The sequence below is a fragment of the Lodderomyces beijingensis genome, assembly GCF_963989305.1.
Source record: "Lodderomyces beijingensis strain CBS 14171 genome assembly, chromosome: 7".
Taxonomy (NCBI): domain Eukaryota; kingdom Fungi; phylum Ascomycota; class Pichiomycetes; order Serinales; family Debaryomycetaceae; genus Lodderomyces; species Lodderomyces beijingensis.
Window position 1 is genome coordinate 297,941 of NC_089976.1, and position 18,673 is coordinate 316,613.

The 18,673-nt window shown below is 46.1% G+C and overlaps 9 protein-coding genes across 9 annotated transcripts; 6 read left to right on the forward strand and 3 right to left on the reverse strand. All coding sequences in view use genetic code 12, as the record gives it.

Moving 5' to 3' along the window:
* Positions 1-459: 459 nt before the first annotated feature.
* On the forward strand, positions 460-4,368 carry LODBEIA_P54420 (uncharacterized protein; the record flags this gene model as incomplete). The annotated part of the gene is made up of 1 exon (XM_066975775.1): positions 460-4,368. The coding sequence occupies one exon, from the start codon at positions 460-462 to the stop codon at positions 4,366-4,368; it is 3,909 nt and encodes a 1,302-aa protein (XP_066832380.1).
* Positions 4,369-4,471: 103 nt separating this feature from the next.
* LODBEIA_P54430 (uncharacterized protein) lies at positions 4,472-4,756 on the reverse strand (the record flags this gene model as incomplete). Its single annotated transcript, XM_066975776.1, has 1 exon — positions 4,472-4,756. The coding sequence occupies one exon, from the start codon at positions 4,754-4,756 to the stop codon at positions 4,472-4,474; it is 285 nt and encodes a 94-aa protein (XP_066832381.1).
* Positions 4,757-4,981: 225 nt separating this feature from the next.
* Positions 4,982-5,947, forward strand: LODBEIA_P54440 (uncharacterized protein; the record flags this gene model as incomplete). Its single annotated transcript, XM_066975777.1, has 1 exon — positions 4,982-5,947. The coding sequence occupies one exon, from the start codon at positions 4,982-4,984 to the stop codon at positions 5,945-5,947; it is 966 nt and encodes a 321-aa protein (XP_066832382.1).
* Positions 5,948-6,130: 183 nt separating this feature from the next.
* LODBEIA_P54450 (uncharacterized protein) lies at positions 6,131-7,105 on the forward strand (the record flags this gene model as incomplete). The annotated part of the gene is made up of 1 exon (XM_066975778.1): positions 6,131-7,105. The coding sequence occupies one exon, from the start codon at positions 6,131-6,133 to the stop codon at positions 7,103-7,105; it is 975 nt and encodes a 324-aa protein (XP_066832383.1).
* Positions 7,106-7,353: 248 nt separating this feature from the next.
* LODBEIA_P54460 (uncharacterized protein) lies at positions 7,354-7,908 on the forward strand (the record flags this gene model as incomplete). The annotated part of the gene is made up of 1 exon (XM_066975779.1): positions 7,354-7,908. One exon carries the CDS (start codon positions 7,354-7,356, stop codon positions 7,906-7,908), a length of 555 nt encoding a protein of 184 aa, XP_066832384.1.
* Positions 7,909-8,008: 100 nt separating this feature from the next.
* LODBEIA_P54470 (uncharacterized protein) lies at positions 8,009-8,728 on the reverse strand (the record flags this gene model as incomplete). The annotated part of the gene is made up of 1 exon (XM_066975780.1): positions 8,009-8,728. One exon carries the CDS (start codon positions 8,726-8,728, stop codon positions 8,009-8,011), a length of 720 nt encoding a protein of 239 aa, XP_066832385.1.
* A 5,092-nt stretch (positions 8,729-13,820) lies between these two features.
* LODBEIA_P54480 (uncharacterized protein) lies at positions 13,821-14,639 on the forward strand (the record flags this gene model as incomplete). The annotated part of the gene is made up of 1 exon (XM_066975781.1): positions 13,821-14,639. One exon carries the CDS (start codon positions 13,821-13,823, stop codon positions 14,637-14,639), a length of 819 nt encoding a protein of 272 aa, XP_066832386.1.
* Positions 14,640-15,536: 897 nt separating this feature from the next.
* On the forward strand, positions 15,537-16,295 carry LODBEIA_P54490 (uncharacterized protein; the record flags this gene model as incomplete). Its single annotated transcript, XM_066975782.1, has 1 exon — positions 15,537-16,295. One exon carries the CDS (start codon positions 15,537-15,539, stop codon positions 16,293-16,295), a length of 759 nt encoding a protein of 252 aa, XP_066832387.1.
* Positions 16,296-16,577: 282 nt separating this feature from the next.
* LODBEIA_P54500 (uncharacterized protein) lies at positions 16,578-18,011 on the reverse strand (the record flags this gene model as incomplete). Its single annotated transcript, XM_066975784.1, has 1 exon — positions 16,578-18,011. The coding sequence occupies one exon, from the start codon at positions 18,009-18,011 to the stop codon at positions 16,578-16,580; it is 1,434 nt and encodes a 477-aa protein (XP_066832388.1).
* Positions 18,012-18,673: the final 662 nt, after the last annotated feature.

Consider the following 18,673-nt stretch of genomic DNA (forward strand, 5'->3'; position numbering starts at 1 on the left):
GTGCTTGCTGGTTTGATCAACGCCGTGGTGTGAGAGGTTTTGTTTTTTTGTTGTACGCTGCGGAGAATCTGGAGCCGTTCGCGGTGCGGCTCTCTCCTTCTCCTTTTGGTATGTGGGTGTGTATGGAGGGGCGTGCGCTTACCAAAATCCCGTAGAGACAATTGTCCGCATTCTAAGGTGGGAAAAACCACACACCGTAACTACCTTGCCAATAGGAGGGTTGTCGCCTGGACGGTCCAGTTATACAGTGTGGATCACCTTTTTATTGGCAGCACTAAGTTTTCCTCGCACGTTATTGAAGAGAGGAGGGGATTCCCATTATATATCACATTTGTGTTTTCAATTGCCAGTGGGGTTGCTCGCTTTTTTGAAAGAGGAGGTTCAATTAGTGGTGTGAAAATATACATCCCATATTAATTCGTCTGCGGCGCACGTTAAACCATACGATCGAGTAAGCCCATGCGCCGCAAGATACTTTCCGACGACGACTCCGACGCTGGCGACGCACACGAGTCGCGGCCAAGAAGGGCCACGAGGGGCGTCTCCTACGCCGAGGAGAAAAACGACGAGAACGACGACGACGACGAGGATCCCACAGACAAACCACAAAGTGGGAAACGAGAAAAGCCACCACGGGCGGAGGACGCCCTTGAAGACGACGAGGAAACAGCAGCAGAGCCGTCGTCCCCCGAGAAGGACGACGGCGGAGACGATTACGACGCCGATGATTTCAACGACGACTCCGACGACAAGGTCTCTCGGCCAAAGAGAAACAGAAAACCCAGGGCCTCCCAGCGGAAACCAGCGCGGGGCAGGAAGCGTCATTTGGACTCCGACGACGAAGATTTCCAAGACGACGGCGACGACGGCGGCGATGAAGACGAGGACGACTTGAGCATGTCGGACGAGGACGAGTACGTGGAAAAGAAGAAGCGCGATGCGTTCATCGTCAAGGACGAGAATGACTGGGACGAAGACGAAGACGGCGCATACGGCGACAGACGCAAATCCAAGAAAAGAAAAGGACGTTCCAAAAAGAGCAGATCGGCGTCTATTGAGCCCCGCAGAGCTACGCGCTCGGGCAGGTTCTTGGAGGAAGAACACGAGGAGCTGACGATGATCAACAACACCGTGGACGGCGACGAAGAAGACGATATCCGCCAGGAGGTGGCTGACTTGTACGACTCGTCGCCCATGCATGACTCTGAGCCGGCAGCGCATAAACTCCGCCAACGCACCAAAGTCGATTACACCATCCCGCCTCCGATTACAAATGATATGTTTGCGGAGAGACCCTCGACGCCCACGGGGTTGAGGGGAAGAAAAGGACGTCCTACGAAGCAGAATGAGTTTCGCCAGATCCTATATCCGACAGCGGGCCCCTTTGGTGGCAGCGACGTGATCTCGCTATTTGGCACAAATATCCCACCAGGTGGCATCCCTTTAACGGGCGGCTCGACAACGGGGAACAACATGACCGCTATAGGTCAAAACGTGAGCGACTCAGATACTTCTGAAGACGAAATCGCGCCCATTAACGGTGAAGCCACCGTGAGCAAGAAGCAGAACCCCAAGAGGGACAAGTCGGGTGGTAAACTAATCACGGGCGGAACAGATGATAACAAAAACACCTCCAAGGGCAAGAACAATCTCAGTGATACCGATCCCTTGGGCGTGGATATGAATATCGATTTCTCGGTCGTGGGAGGCTTGGACAACTACATCAACCAATTGAAGGAAATGGTGGCGTTGCCATTGTTGTACCCCGAGCTTTATCAGAATTTCGCAATTACCCCACCGCGAGGCGTTTTGTTCCACGGTCCACCAGGGACTGGTAAGACCTTGATGGCTCGAGCTCTAGCTGCGAGCTGCTCTACTTCCGAAAGGAAAATCACCTTTTTCATGAGAAAGGGCGCCGACTGTTTGAGTAAATGGGTCGGTGAAGCTGAGAGACAGTTGCGGTTGCTTTTCGAAGAGGCCAAAAACCAACAACCTTCCATCATATTTTTTGATGAGATTGATGGCTTGGCGCCCGTGCGATCGTCGAAGCAAGAACAAATCCACGCAAGTATCGTGTCGACATTGCTAGCGTTGATGGATGGTATGGACAACAGGGGACAGGTGATTGTTATTGGCGCCACCAACAGACCCGATGCAATCGATCCGGCATTGCGAAGACCCGGTAGGTTTGACCGAGAGTTTTATTTTCCCTTGCCCGATATCGACTCGCGAAAGGAGATTTTGAAAATTCACACCAAGAAATGGGTTCCGCCTTTAAGAGATGACTTTTTGGGCAATCTAGCCGATCTTACTAAAGGCTACGGGGGTGCCGATTTGAGAGCCTTGTGCACGGAAGCTGCCCTCAACAGTATTCAAAGAAAGTATCCTCAGATATATGAGACCAACCACAAACTAGTTGTCCACCCGTCGAAAGTCAAGGTGATTGCCAAGGACTTTATGAAGGCATTGGAAAGAATTGTTCCGTCAAGTGCCCGATCTACCACGGGTGGTTCGTCGCCGCTCCCCGAGCATCTCAAGCCTCTTCTACAGGCTGAACTAGATGAGATACTTTTAAAATTGAATGACTTGCTCCCTGCCTCAGTGAATACATCAGGCAAGTTGCAGAAATTCACGGCGCTCGACGAAGCGAAATATCTCGATCCCACAACCAAGGATGCCGACGGTGGGTTTGCCAAGCAGCAATTGCTCAGGACGTTGGAAAACTCTAGAATCTGCAGACCGCACTTGTTGATAAGCGGACGAGAAGGCAATGGGCAACAATATTTGGCAGCGGCAGTCTTGAACCATTTGGAAGGGTTCCAAGTGCAATCGCTAGACTTGGGATCCATGTTTGGCGACTCCACTAGAACACCGGAGCTGGCCATTGTTCAAGCATTCATCGAAGCGAGAAGACACCAGCCGGCAATCATCCTAATCCCTAGCATCGACATTTGGTTTGACGTCTTACCCTCGCCAGCGAAGGCCACGTTGTCAAGCTTGCTCCGCGGGTTGAAAAGCAACGAAAAGTTGCTATTGCTCGGTATTGCCGAGTCGTCGATGGAGGACTTGGGCGAGGAGATTCGGGGAATCTTTGGATTCGAAAGTCCCTCGAATAACATCGCGTTGAGGAACCCCAATGAAAGCGAGAGAAGGCTTTATTTTGCCACGTTGTGGCAAACCTTGTCGATGAAACCGTTTGAGTTTGTAAACGACTTGCAAAATAGACCAAAGCGGAAACTCAAGCAGCTTAAAATTGCCGACGTGGAGATAAAAGCATCAGAGTCGGAACTCACCAGGAAGAAAATCAGGGAACAAGAATACCAAGATACGAAACTTAAAAACGTTTTGAAAATCAAACTCGCCAGTTTGATGGACTTGTTCAAGGTCCGGTACAAGCGGTTCAAGAAGCCCATTGTCGATGAGAACTTGTTGTACCATCTCTTTGACCCCTCGGTGCTAGATAACCCGCTCAACAACTACCAAGTTCTCTACATCCGTTCCGAGGACCCAGGTTCCGAAAACATGATCAAGGAAATCACCACTGGTAGGAACTACTACAACATGGATTTGGATACTATTGAAGAACGGTTATGGAACGGGTTTTACAGCGAACCAAAGCAGTTCCTCAAGGACTTGAAGTTGATCTTGAAGGATAGCGTCACTTCGAATGACCGTGATCGGATCCTCAAGGCCAACGAGATGATCACTAATGCCCAATTTGGCATCGATGACATTTCAACTCCCGAGTTTGTCAAGGCTTGTAAGGAGGTGAGAGAGCGGGATCTCATCAAGCAGAAACAATTGTTGAAAGAGCACGAAGAGTTGAAGGCCAAGATGGAAGCCAATGCAGCTGCGGCAACTGCTGCAACTGCAGATGAAGTTGTTTTGAATGGAACTGTGGCGGACTCAGGTCATCCAGTCAACAACGCAGATGCTCCAGGTCCAGGTCCAGCTCCAACTCCAGGAGAAACCAAAACCAAAGCCGGAGACTTGAATGGGGCAACACCAGAAATAGATTCAAACGGGGGAGTGGGCGTGGCGATCACCGAGACTATCGAGGTGGACAATAACGCCAACGGCAGCAGCAAGGAAACCACGACCGCGGTCATTGAAGACGCTGAGTCGGAATCCGAAGCTGAGGAATTGCTAGATGTCGATTTCTCCCGACAAGTCCAACTCGATCAATCCAAAGTGACTCTTCTCCAAGCTAGGATTCTTGAAATGACGGCAGAGTACAATGTAGAACGGTTGGAGATCGTGATGGCACGATTGATGGACGTTATCTGGAAAGATAGGAACGAGTGGGACAAGTCCCAGACGTTGGCTGATCTCGAAGCTACAATCAGCTCGCTCCAAGCTACGCTTTAACTTGACACATTCTACTCCTCTTTTCGCTCATTCGTATAATTAAGTATAGATAGACACAACTCCGCTAAATCACCTACCTCTCTTTATCTTCCTCTTCCCATGTTTAGTCCTCCGCGGTGCCATCACGAGGTCGATAGTAAACATTAGCCTGTTCCAACGAATCAACAGTATCTAGCGGCAACTTCCCATTCACCTTGACGGCGTATAACCCAGGCACAAAGCTCTCTATCCTTAGCCACCTGGCTACCCATGACCCCTTGTTATCCTGGCCCAACGCCACCAAGCCTTCAAATGAAGGCGAGGTGCACTCTGACACTTGGCTGGCGTCGCCGGAGAAATGCAAGAGCGACTCACAGTTGGGGCATCCGTCCTTTCTGAATACTTTCATCGGCTGTATTATCCCGCATAACATGCATGCTCTCTCTGTTTTGGTTGACATTATCCGTGGTGATGAAGTTGGCTAGTTGTGTGTATCTTGTATTCGTGAGCGACTTTCACCAGGAGACGAAATTCTGAAAAAAAAAATGATGATGAAAATGTGCAATGTGAGCGTGAGTATGAGCGAGTGTGTGTGGAAGTTATCACGATATCCCAACGGTTTGAAACCAAGAGAATGCTACTAAGACGGTCCACGGAACGAATTCTACCGAACCGCATATCATTTCTAGCTTCGACGACGCAAGCTCGAAAATTTTCGCTTGACCACAATGCAATCATAACTACATTCACCCACTCGTTCCAATCGATCCACGAAGTGACCCACTTGCCATGGTGGGCCCTCATCCCCATAACAACGTTCGCCTTGCGATCAGCATGGACGTTGCCGCTCGCACTTATCCAACGCCAGCGGATCCAAAGGCAAAGCGAGCTCAAGCCGATCGTGTCCGCCATGGGCCCCGTGCTCCGGATGAACCTCGCTAAAAAAGCCCAAGAGGCCAAACACATGCAAGAGCAGCCCACGACGTCCCCCTCCGTCGTCGCTACACAATCGCCGTTGGCGAACATGACCTACGAGCAGATCCTCCTCTTGAGCGCTAAGGAGGTGCGCAAGCGTCAGAAACAGCTCTTCCAAAAGCATGGGGTTCAGATATGGAAAAACTTCATGTTGCCAGCGGCGCAGATCCCGCTTTGGATCATCATGTCGCTCACGATGCGCGACCTCAGCGGATGGTCCTCATGGGACAACATCCATAATAAACCCCTCGATCCAAGTTTGAGCACCGAGGGCATATTGTGGTTCCAGGACTTGACCGTAGCCGACTCGCTTCACGTGTTCCCCGTGATACTCGGCGTGGTTTCGTTGTGCAATGTCGAATGGACGTTCAAGACTTTGGAAATGGCGCGGTTGACGCAGAGGTTGAAGTTTAGGCCTACCTTGACTGACGCAGTGGCCAATTTCTCCCGGCTTTCGATTGTGTTCATGATGGCGATTTCGGTGCATGCGCCAGCGGCGTTGACTTTGTACTGGTTGAGCTCGCAGTTTTATTCGCTTGTCCAGAACGTGGTCCTTGATTCGAAGTTCCCCATTTCCTATACGCCAAAGAAGAGGTTCAGTAGAGAAACTTCCGATGATGAGTAGGAAAACTAGCGAAAGAAAAAGACAAGTTTGTAAATAGATAGACGGAGGGACATTACACGAGAGTGTTACAAGTACTTGAAGTGGTTGATGGTGGCTACTCTTTGCCCTTGAGGCTAGAAGCTAGAGGCTAGGAGGATAGCGCTTTTGATTTTTTTTTTTATATTTCATGAAACTGGTACTCGCATGGCATCAACCAAACCCACACTAGCCCCACGCAATTGCCAGTTGCCCTCTTTTGCTTCTCTTGCATTTACAACAATTGACATCCCAATGAGCCTAGAGTATCTCAAAACGGCATCCAAGAAGCTCTACCCCAATCTAGTCCGCGAACTCTCCGTCCACATCACAAAGAAATACGATGGAAACACGAAAACGTTTGAACAGCTAGACTCCTGGAGAAGTAAAGATGTGCCCCAGATTCTTGCAGAACGATACCGCAAATCCAAAGATACAACCACGTATCTAGAAAAGAAAGAACTCGTGCTTCTAATGGACTGGAAATTGGCCAAGGGGACCTTCCGCCCCTCCCTACCAAAACTCATCAAGTCCAACGAGGAAGACACAGTCAAAGAGGTCACCAGGTCAGGGTTCAAGATCATGCTCGACTATTTCAAGACTTTACCAGACGACTTCTGGGACAAGTTGACCGCCAACGACAGGATAGAGTACTCGAAAACAGTGAGGCTTGCGCTAAAGAAATTGGGCGAGTTGAAAGGCATCGGTCCCGCTACGGCCAGCTTACTACTCAGTTGTCTCAGCGACATCTACCCCCGACTTGCCCCACCGTTCTTCAGCGACGACAGCTTCCTCTACTTTGTCGTTGGCGACGCAGCACGCCTGGAGTATAAGCTCAGATATAGCCCCAAGGAATACGCCGATGAGTACTTGAGTGTGTTTTTCGACATTATGCACGCGCATGCCAAAGACGGGTGGACAATGACGGAGTTGGAACGGGGTGCTTGGAGCATTGGATTCTATGATGCGAACAAAGAGACCAGGATGGTGGAGTTGGAGAACCCATTCACGGATAAAGATGTCGATTGGAACAAGTACAGACATGACGATACGCCGGCGGTGAAGGAGAAGGAGGAGGAGGAGGAGGAGGAGGAGGAAGAGGAAAAGCCAAAGAAGAAAATGAGAAAGACGTCAAAGAGATGATCATGGTTGATTTGTTATGAGCTAGCCTTTTTAGCCGCTCCCTTTTGTCTTTGTTAATGCTTTAAGTCAAACGGTTGGTTGCGAAATCTCGTAGTCTGGGGAGAGGATATTGAATGTGCCGCGCGCAAGCTTTGATGGACCTCCAACAGGGTCTATCTTGTAGAAACCCCCCATCTCTTCTCTACCTCTGTCTCCCCTTCAGCTCATCCCTTGCAACCAATTCCGTTGGCTCATCACGTCCAGAAACCATGCTTCACACTTTGTTGAAAACAACAAGAACCAGCCTTGCTCTTCAGCTTCATTCAAACTTCAAGCCATTGAGGTTGCTCACCACGTACAGCAAGAACCCCCAGATTTTCATCCACGAGAAGCAACCCAACTACTTCACCTTCTCCCTTTCAAGACAGCCCGAGTCAATCCCAATCGGCACGTCGCAATCTACCGATCCAGCGCCATTGGATTTCCACGTTGACTCCCATTTCAAGTCGCTTCTAGACAAGACGTTAGCTGATAAGATCTACAATGACTTTACATTCGTGATGGAGGCCGGCACCAATGCCAACTCGTTCATGCCAGTTTATGACTTTAGAGAGATTCCACGCTACTCGCGCACTCCGTACATTGAAGATGTGTTTGGATACGTGCAGGTTGACGACAAGGGGAACATTGTGCCTGGATCGTGGCAAAAGAATGACATGTATGAGATTTGCAGCGGAAAGACCGGATTGTGCAAGTTTAGTGATTACATGTATGAGACGTTGCAAGAAGAAGTCGAAAAGGAGAAGAAGAGCTACGACAATTGAAAGTTGCAACGAAGGAGAAGTTAGTTGTGGTATTAGAGTTTAAAAGTGATATTCCAAGGTTGCTTTCTTTTTCTTCTCTTTCTTTTACAATCTATCTGATCTATTTTGTAAGAATGCCTTTAATGAAGTTGATGACATCGGCCAATTCTTCCTCGCTGGCACTATGAGCGATTCCTTTGTACGCATGAAACTGCAAATTCTTGAACCCCAATTTATCTTTGTAATACTCGGCAGTCTTTTCAGCAAAGGCAAAAGCAATCAAAGGGTCTTCAGTTCCGTGACCTTGGAATACGGGAGTGTTGTAGTTTACATCCTTTACCAAGTATTTTGCTTCCAACTCCTGCGCAACCGGAGGGGTGACGAATCCAGACAAGGCCACAACTCCTCCAATCTTGAAGTTCAACGTGGCCAAAGTAGCCAACGACAAAGCTGCACCTTGGCTGAACCCACCGATGATGATATTCTCCGCCGGGATGTTGAACTTGTTGACTTGCTCATCAATCAAGGCTTTGATCACGTCCAGGACAGACTTGAAAAATCCCACGACATCTTGTCTAGCGTTGGGGTTGCCAAACTCATACAAGTCGAACCAGCCGGGCATGGACACGCCACCGTTCACCGTGATTGGAATCAGGGGCGCATTGGGAAAAACATAGTTTATCGAGCTGGAAATCTCATGCGGAATAAGACCTGACCGGTTGATGAATTGCGGCAAGAAACTCCATCCTTGACCCGAGTCGCCTAGTCCATGGACGAAAATGATGGCTGCTTTTGCAGGTGCCGATGTAGCTGGCACTCTAATGGCTGAAATCACGCTCATCTGATATATAATGGGAGAAAGAAGGAAAAAAGTGGCACTGTGATGTCAATTCAATCCTGAACTTTGTTGAATAGATATATCGATATGCTTCCCTTCGCTTCCTTTGCTTCCTTTCTTGCGCATAGTATCGCAGCTAGAAATGGAAAGTCACGTGATCCACAGCGCACGTGAGCCATTTCCCAGTCATCGTGGAGGAATGATGAACCCCGTGAACCCCTTGAACCCCGTGAACATTGAGGCTTCCACTGATTTTCAAGGCCAAGGCCAAGTAGTGCCAATTAAGCTTGCTGCAAAGGACTCCACGGTCTGCTGCAAGCACATCGATTGCTCACTCGGTTGTTTTTTTGGGGCACGCGACGCTTTTCCGGAGACTACCGACGTCCTCTACCCACAGACATATTTACATATGTCTAGCACGTGTCTCTGGCCCCACTCCCTTATCTAGACTGACAGCATTTCAGCCAAAGTCAAGCCCACTCGCTGTGGACAGAGCAGGTCACCACTTTTCAAACAAGGTGCAAGGATGCAAATGTTGTCGTTTTAGAAACAAAGCACTTGCGTCCTACTTCAACAGAAGGTGAGTATCCAAGACTCTTTGCGTGAAAGACAACAGGATTAAAGGGCTTATCGTCGTAAAACTCGACTTGAGCCGCGATGCATGACACAGGGCTTGTCTTCTCGTGATTACAATTCGTAAAACCAGGTCAATGTATCATGCGTGTTTCACAAGGCATGATCTACTGGGGTCGCTGTATGGGGAGGGGGGGGGGGGGGGAAGAGCGGCTGCACAAGGGCTTCGCTGGTGAGTTTCCCTCGATCCCCTTTCTTTCCACCCGCTGAGCTGAGCTGAGCTGAACTGAGCGGTTGTGGGAAATGAGTACGCATGGAGACTTTGCAAAGAATGGAATAGGGCAAGTCAGGGGGTCAACAGGGATTACATCTGCTTCAGATCATCCCAAGAGCCTTTTTTTTTTGTTTTGCAATGAGCTAAGCCTTGGGAACAGTTTATTTTTGTCAATGACCGTTGCTTGACGGTTGATTGAAGTCATTGCGCAAGTGCCGACTTTTAGTGAGACTCTTATGGCACGGCCCGATCTTGCCCCGTACCCTGACACGGCTTCGTGTTTCCCTAAAAAAAAAAAAACAAGAACTAGATATGTGTTTATTTAGCCTCCAGTACGGCGACCTTTCAATTTTTGACCCAAGAGTTCAATAACTATCCATTCATGAGAACTCGTAACCCGTTGAATGTCAACCTCGTATCTGATATTGCCATCAATTGGTCAATTAGATGCACCACGAGGAGGAAGTATTGGAGGGTCCGTCCCTTGATGCTACCCATGATGCCTTTCTTGATGTCTTCCAATGACGTCAAAGGGGTACCGAATTGCACTATAAAAGAAAACACTTATGGCACGTTGGAAAAGGGAATCTTTTGAAAATAGCATCAACCAAATACTCATTCCCCATCAAATACAAAAAAGCAAAAAAAGACCAAAAATGGGGACTGCTCGTGCTACGATATCCCGGTTAGCTTCATTTGTGCTTAGATTCCTTGAATTTGCTTTCTACGCCGCTTCCTTTGCAATGAGCTTGGGCTTTATGGCAAGGACAGAGTCAGTCATCGGTGTCTTACTTTACCTCGCAATCATGTCCTTTATCGCTTTGGTTTGGTTGTTCTTCATATGTGTGATTTTCCCCTGTTCGTTGAGAAGCAAACTCCCACCAAATAAAATACTCATTCTGGAGGCAATACTCGTTGTTGCGGTTTTCCCACCTTGGGTGTGGTTAGCTTCATCAATTCCTTCTTCTTGCTACGTGGACTACTCGATTATTTACGTATTGGATTGGACAATTTTCGATCTGTGGCAATTTTCGTGCAACTTATTGTATAGTATAATGGCATGTGCAGTGATTGCCTGGTTTTTCTCCCTTTTGAACATGTGCTTGTTCTTTTTCTGTACTTGGAGAGCTCATGGAAAATCATTTGGATCAACAAAGGTACGCTTCTATTTTGGTGGTATCTTTTCAAGACCCGACCAAGAACAAAAAATGATTGATATCGTGCCGCGTTCCCGTCCCGAGTATCCTGCACCGAGTTGCTCATGCTCGTACGCGTGCGGCGAAAAACCATTCACTGCGGGCACTTCGGGCTCACCGGACGACAACTGCACTCATGACCACAACTACAATCACAATCATCATGATGGTCCATCTAATATTTCACCGGGCTTTGTCAGCGTTCCAGCACCTGCCTACACCGGAGCTTTTCAACTGCCCAACCCTGATTTACATCATCAACAACATCACCACCACGCCACCAACACATATGTTGGTGGTGATAATAGTGGTGGTGGATTTAGTGGTGGATTTGGTGGTGGTGGATTTAGTGGTTATAATAGTGGTGGTGGTTGTGGTGGTGGTAGCGGCTGCTGCTGATAATGGTATTTTCTAATTTTGAAACCAAGACCTTTCCTGACGGTTGCTTAGTCTTATGGCCTTTTTTTTTACGCATCTTTCATATTAACGATATCTCTTCTATCTGGTATTAATTCATTTCTTTTTTTCCTTTTTTTTCTTTTTTTTTTTTTCCTTTTTGCAACCGGAATGTTGCGCTACTCAAAGCCAAAAAAAAAAAATGCGAATCTGCACTCTTTGATTACCACGCAAGGTACAATCTGAACCCGAGCACAACAAAATTTTCCTTAGCTTGCGTTGATACACCACTAACATTTTTTAAAAGCTCAAAAGATGGGATGGCCGTGGAAATTGAACCCGATGCATGGTCGGAAAATACGTCAGGCGAAACGAGGACACGCAAAGGACAAAGTTATCTTTGTACGAAGAACCCGTCAGTCTCAGCAGAATTTGGCTGCTTTTCAAAATGGGAGTAAATTTACTCGTTTCCATGATTAGATGAATTTCAATATATGATGATTTTCTCTTTTGATGCTTTGTTTTTATCGCAACGTGACGAAGTCTGGAGTCTTTGGTTGAGTTACGGAAACACAGGGGCCAGCCCTGTGATTTGCTATAGCCTTTTGGTTTTTTCTTTTTTGAACCACACTTTCCTCCCCCTCCCCCCTGGCACTTCCAGAGTATTTTAAGCCAAAAGTCATAACCAATACAAGCTTAGCGTCTTTTGGCTCAATACGCGTCTAGTCGCCAAAAAGCAAATCGTTCTTGAAAAGCATTCAATGTACGTCGAGCAATTGTGGGGTTCAGAGTGGAACTGCCTGCTTTCATGTTGCTGCTCCGCTCAACTTTAGCCTTCACAATCAAGAGTTTTTTTTTTTTTTGGGTTTTATTGGCTTCGTTAGACGAGATGGTCAGTTGTACTAACAACAATCAAACTTTCAGCAATACAAGACAAATGAACAACAATGCTGTGCTCAATTGCAGAAATTAAGATTTGAAAAAGCTACGGTAAACAAAGATGCTATGTCTTTTCTGCTTCTGAAACTGGCGGGTGTGTCATGTGATGCTTGTTAAAAATATTTTTCTTGGTAAAACTGCTAATTTTGGAGTGCTTTAGCCATGGAAAATGTATTGGGGGGAAACTGGCCGCGCTTGACAAAATCACCGCAGATTGCTTGTCCAGCTTTCATATGCAATAGTAGCTAAACCATACGAAAGAAGCATGCCTCCCCGGGGTTGCGTCCATGTGTGTGCACTTGTATGCGGGCTGGAACAGCAGAATGCCGCAGGATTCAGCCGCACCTCGTACTCGCCTTACTTATGGAGACGATAAGCGATTCGTAAACTCTCTTTTTTTTTTTCTCTATTTTTTTTCCATTTCGATACCAAATGTAAATTTTACACATTTGCAGTTGGCAGTTGCTGACGAGACCCAACAGCGGGATGGAAAAGTAACCAGTTGTCAGCTTTTTGCACAGTAGACAGTCGGACCGCTCAGTCTGTTGCGTCTTTGTCAAAGAGCAGCTAGGTGGTGAAGGGGGTTCTGATTTTGTGTCGTGGCACGTATCTGCAAACGGCTTGAACCAGAAAGCATGCAGAGAGCATTTTAGCATTCAAGATCCCCAGCCTTTTGTTTTCTTTTGATTCGCTCATCTCCAGTGTCCTTATTGTGGATTCCGAACCACAAGATCTAAAAGTGACCTTAGGATCTACGGTCAGGCTGAAGATAACACCAACAAAACAAAACAAAAAAAAACTTAGACCTAGACCCCAAAGACTAAAGCACACCAACTGAGTAGCGATGGTAAGAACAAGGCTGTACTAAAAAGCAGAGACATGCATTTTGCAAATCGCCCCCCCCCCTCGAAAGGAAGAAAAAAAAAAAGAAACTCTCAAGAATGGTTTTGCCAATGATATTCCTTTCCGTTCGCAATTTATTTTCTTTTCTCAAAAACAAGACAGATGTCCAAATCCACTCAAGTTGAAAACTTCGCCCATCCTGTCAAAAACAATTGCAATGTCATGAGAAAGTCCGCGTATTTTCTTTTTGTAAATATCAATATATTTTTATAGACCCTTTGTGTCTTAGCCATTGATCTTTCATTTGCAGCAATAAAAAATACAAAAAAAAACAGGTCTTCAAATAGTTCCACGCAACACCAATGGTGTGGGTTGCAAATAGCGAAAAGAAAAAAAAAATCTTTGTTTACAACTTGCATGGCCAGGATATAATTTCTCTCTTCCGCTAACATTGGTGAGCCGTCGTTGCTAATAAGATCATCATTTTGGCGAATAGCCCCCCCGGCTTCACGGAGTTCTTATTAAGGGTATTGAGACGAGCTTTTGCCAATGTTTATTTATTTCATTTAGCTCTGAGTTTGTTTTCCCTAAGTTGAAGTTTAAAACCTTCTTTCGTAGTCATTAAATTTCCTATTTTTTTTTCTGCACTTTTAATTTTGGTTATTCACCAGTCGATATTTAATAATAAGTGGTTCCTCCCCGACTGATGTTTATGACTCTGGCTTAGTATATAAGTCCCAATTTCCTCCCCCCCCTTGCTCCCGTTCGTGTCTAAAATTTTAAAGTGACTCTTGAAGCAATTTTTAACTTGATCATACCTCAACCTGAAGAGAGAAAGGAATCTTTTTATTTTGTTTTTCATTAAAACGTCATCATGAAATTAGACAAAGGTGTAATCAGTATAGTGATTCGAGGCGTTCAATTGGTATTGACGATCATCTCGTTGGCATTGGGAGCAGCAGTTTTGAACGCACTTGGGTATAGCTTTGGTAGGGTGGCCTTTACTGTTGCCGCTTCAGTGCTCACTTTGCTTTACCTTGCTTTTGTTTGCTTTGTTGTTCCCAAAGGTCTCAATGGAAGAACACCATCGTTGGTGATAATAATTGGGGAATCTATTTTCGCTATTTTCTACCTTGCTGCCTGGGCCTCGATTGCCGATTTCTTCCCTTCAACTTGTGATTTTGGAGATATGTACAGTGCATATTACTACGTCGGCAGTTTCTCGGAAAATGGTTGCCGTTTGTACCAAGCTATTCTCCCCATGACGTTGCTCAATTTCATTGCTTTTGTTGCAAGCTTGGGCTTGTTCATTCATTACAGCTACATCCCCGAGATGAAAAGCCAAGGTTTTAACCACACCGTTCAAATGTCGAGCTACCTTTGGGGCTGTATCTACCCCGATGTCGACGGAACTGGAAGAAAAGCCTGGTTTGGCCAATGGGGAAGCAAGACTGCTGCTGATGAAGAAAAAGCCGTTGGTGTCGAAGCAGGTGGAGTTGTGGCTGATGGGCAAGGGGTAGGAGATGGCGAAATACATCCACAAGTAACCAATGTTGACCAAATTGAGAACAACCAGAATGTCGTCGAGAACACGATCAATGACACTGGCGCCCCAACCGATGCTGCTAGAGTCGAGCGTCCACTTGAAGAACGTGCTGCATCCACTAGTAGCTCTGATCGCGACCAAAAGTAAATAAATTGAAAAAAAAAAAAAAAAAAAGAAAAAACCAAAGAAAACCAATTAATATCAATCCCGCTATGATTCAACTTCGTTAAACACATTTGTTTTAGTAGTTTCCATGTCGATACATCTTTAATGAACACTTTAATTTCAAATGCGACGCCCCCTTTCTTTTGTCGTTTTTTTTACTTTTTTGCAGCCATGTGTTGGTAGCGTTTGCGTTTTCCCAGAAATTTTCCCCCTTGGTGTCAGCCGCACCTCCAACTGAGATCGAAACAGATGCTGGGGCAGGAGCCAGTGAAGACAACACCAGGTCAAGCAGGAGCCAGGAAGAAAGAGAAAATGAAAAAGAGACTGGTTGTACTGTGTTCTCCTGTTTGGAGAAAGATATACCATTTATTAGAGACTCTACACCCACTTGGCCCTAACCTTTGCAATTGCACCGCAGCTTTTTTTTTTTTTTTTTTTTTGCAACACTTGTATGGAATCATTCATGTCCCATCAATCCCTCAATGTGACTTGATCAGGCCATTGCTCCGACTACGTTCTTTTAAATATTTGATCTCGAGCAGTGAAAGCAAGCTGACTGGTGTGTGTCTGATGTGTGTATGTGTATATGTGTCTGCGTGTGTGGTGTATGAGTTTTTAACAACACATTTGAATTGTAGATAGTAGGGTATTTATTTACAACCAAATGATCTCCCACATTTTTTTTTGTCAAATTTTTTTACAACCAAAATTGCCACACCACATCTTTTTTTACTCTCAGGTAAAGTACAACCAACCAGTTTATCAAGTCTGTTGGTTGCTTGTGTGTTGTTGAATCAGAAAGCCATTTTCTTTTTTTTTTTTTTTTTACTTGATCATTAGATCTTTTCTATCAGGTTCTTGATTTCGATTGAATTTAGCATGGCTAACGGACCACAAGCCGCGAGTATTGCACTCCGGGTTTTGGAGCTCATAATGTCAATCATTTTGTTGGGATTATCGGCTGGTTTCACTGCTGATATCAGAGAAGCGAGGGTGATTTACAATTTGGTTGCTAGTGTTATAAGTGTGACCTACCTTGGCTATGTGGGTGCTTTCGTCCCCATTTTTTTCAACTACAACTCGCCATCTTGGATAATCTTGATCATGGAGATTTTGAATTTTGTCTTGCTTTTGTCGAGCTGGGCGGTGGTTGCAAGTGATTTCCCAACCGATTGTCCAACCAACAGCTGGGGCAAGCAAAATTGCCAGATTTACCAAACCATGTTGGCCTTTGGCATCATGGACTGGCTCTTGTACACCTTCTCCATGTCCTTCTTCATCGGCTACAGTTATGTTCCCGAGATCCGCGAATATGGGTTTTTTCATCAATTCAGATTCACGGATTACTACTGGGGATGCATCTTTGTGGATCCTCACAGCGGGCTTCGTCTTCGCCATTGCTTTGGCTGGAGAATTTTCGACTGGAGCGACGGCAAAGACATGGAAAGAGTTGTTGCTAATTCCCATGGGCAACCCGAGATTAATGTTGGGGGTGTTGGTGTTGGTGGTGCCGGTGGTGTTGCTGGAGTTGGTAGTGTTGGTGCACCAGGTGCAGCCGGTGTCAAGAGTGCTGACTCGCAACAAGCAAACTCTCCTGCGTCGAAAGCTGCAGTCACGGCAGCCACCAGTACTCATTGATGGGTAAATACTAAGGGGGCCAGATTAAAAGTTTTTTTTTTTAGATGATTTTGCAGTCGTGAGTTTTTTTTTTGCTAAGTAGCCGTTTTGTTGGAGTATTTACCGATGTTGATCCCAATATTATTATTTTTGCAACCGAAAACAACCAATTTGAAAAGAAAAGTGTCTCTTTTGTATTTATATATATATAGTTTTATATATATATATAAACCATGACAAAGAGGTGGGAATGAAAATGCAAAAATGCTATACTATAAATACAATGGAAGTTCGTCTTTTCTGTTAAATGTCTCTGCTCATCATGTCTTGATACAAGGCCAAAGCAGCCTCACGATCTAAAATCTCGTAGTGTTTACTGGGCTTCAACATATGGCCAAACGTTCGATCAAACCCACTCAAAGGGAACGCTGATATCGTCCTGCCGTTTCTTTCACCCAAATGAAACATCTCATCTTCGTATTCGCCAAAACCACCACTACCACCACCACCACCATCATCATCATCATCAATACGATTCTTGCACAACTGGCCCAACCAGCCTTTGCTCGTACCTTTTGTCCGCTTCATTTTCCAAATCTTTTCAAACTCGACATGTTCTCTCAGCAGGTACGCCCGGCATATCCGATAGCTCATGCTCTTCAACACCGTGGACTGGATAGTGACAAACTGCAAACCGAGAATCTTGCAAGTTGCACCAACAACGTCGTCTCTCTCGTCTTCGATACGCTTGCGCCATTCTTGGAATCCACACATATAAGCGTCGTAAACAACGCGGTAATGCGGATTCCGCAGGTGGAAACCTCGCTGTTGTCTCTCGGTCATGGTTTGAGGCGCGGGGTACTGCGCCAAGTGCCGTTTGCAATAATGCTGGAATTTCATATACGACTCGTAGTCGTTCCAAATGAGCTGCGTCGCGAGTTTCACGTCTCCGGTGGTTGGATCCCTTTGAGTTTTGTCCGATACAAGCTCAAAGTTGGGTAGTCTTCGCGAGATGATCTTTTCATCAAAGTACATGAGGCCATAGTACATGGCATTAACCAACATCGTCAACAACGTAACTCGTGGCCACAAGATCTTGACTTCGCCTCTGGAGCTGGTGAAGTTGCCCAAGCCACATAGCAACATATCGACTCGTTCCGGTACATACACTGCTAGTTTCAGAATCTCATGCACATCACTCAACAACTCGACATCACCATTTTCGTCTTTGTCTCCATTTCCATTCACAATTATCTCAGTCTCGGGAACATCAGATATCAAGTCGTCGAGGTCGACGCTGGAGTAAACTTGCTTGAATGCCTTGAGGTAGACCAACGCATTCAACAAATAAGTAAACTTTGTCGATTTTTCCTGTGATTTTATTCGCGATTTGAAAGTTTGGTGCAAGTGCTTGGATAGGTTGTACGGTATGGCGTCGTCCAATTCGAATACCGCTAGAAGTGGTTGCGCGTGCGCGTGTGATGGTAGTGTTGATGCCGTGGGTGTAGATGAGCCGAAACTAGATGTTCTTTTCGAGGTGTTTTTCGGAGTCGGGCTAGCACTGGTGGTGGTCTTGGTGGCATTGCCCTGTAGCTCGACGGAGACAAGTGTCTTTTCAGATCGTCTCGTGGACGAATGCTCGCTGCTCGGGGTAGTTGGACTCCTACTGTTCTGGCTTTTTGGGGTAGGCGGATAGTTGATCCCTAGACCCTGGATCGAGGCACCGTGAACGTTCATCGTTGGACTCCTGCGACTATGCCGTTCTCAATTAAGTATGGGGGGGGGGAGGGGGGAAGACCAAATCTACTATTCGTATACTTAGCAAAAGAAGTAGAAAGGGTGATGAACTGGGGGTCTTTCTCCCGAGGCGGGCAGAAATGGTCAAATATATCAAGTACTGGAGAAAATATATAATTAAGAAACAATCCAAAAAAAAAGACCATTGAAGACCATTAAAGTTGTCTCATGCAAGTTGCCAAGCTAAAGAGAACGCGTCAGATGGCGATGAAGCAATACCGGCTATAAACAATTTCAAAGGAATATTGCAAAACCTTGAAATTTTGCAAAAAATAAAATACATCAAGTTTTGGTCGTTTCTAGAATAAAATATCTCGTGGCACCCACCCCATCGCAATTTACCAAAGATAGTACCTCCTTCGCGCTGCATGTGCCCTTTGAAAATTTCACTCCAAGGTGACAAGACGTAAGACGAAGAAGCAGAGAACTAGCGCCCCTTGCCCCGCTTCCCCTTTTTCTTATCGTCAATCAATTCTCTGACCACTGCAGGGAATTTTATCATTCCCGCGGAGCTTTTTGCAATTTCTCGTCTCCTTCTAGAATTCCACCGACACCACCGTCAAAAACCTTGATAAAGATGTATAAAACACGTACGCGAATGT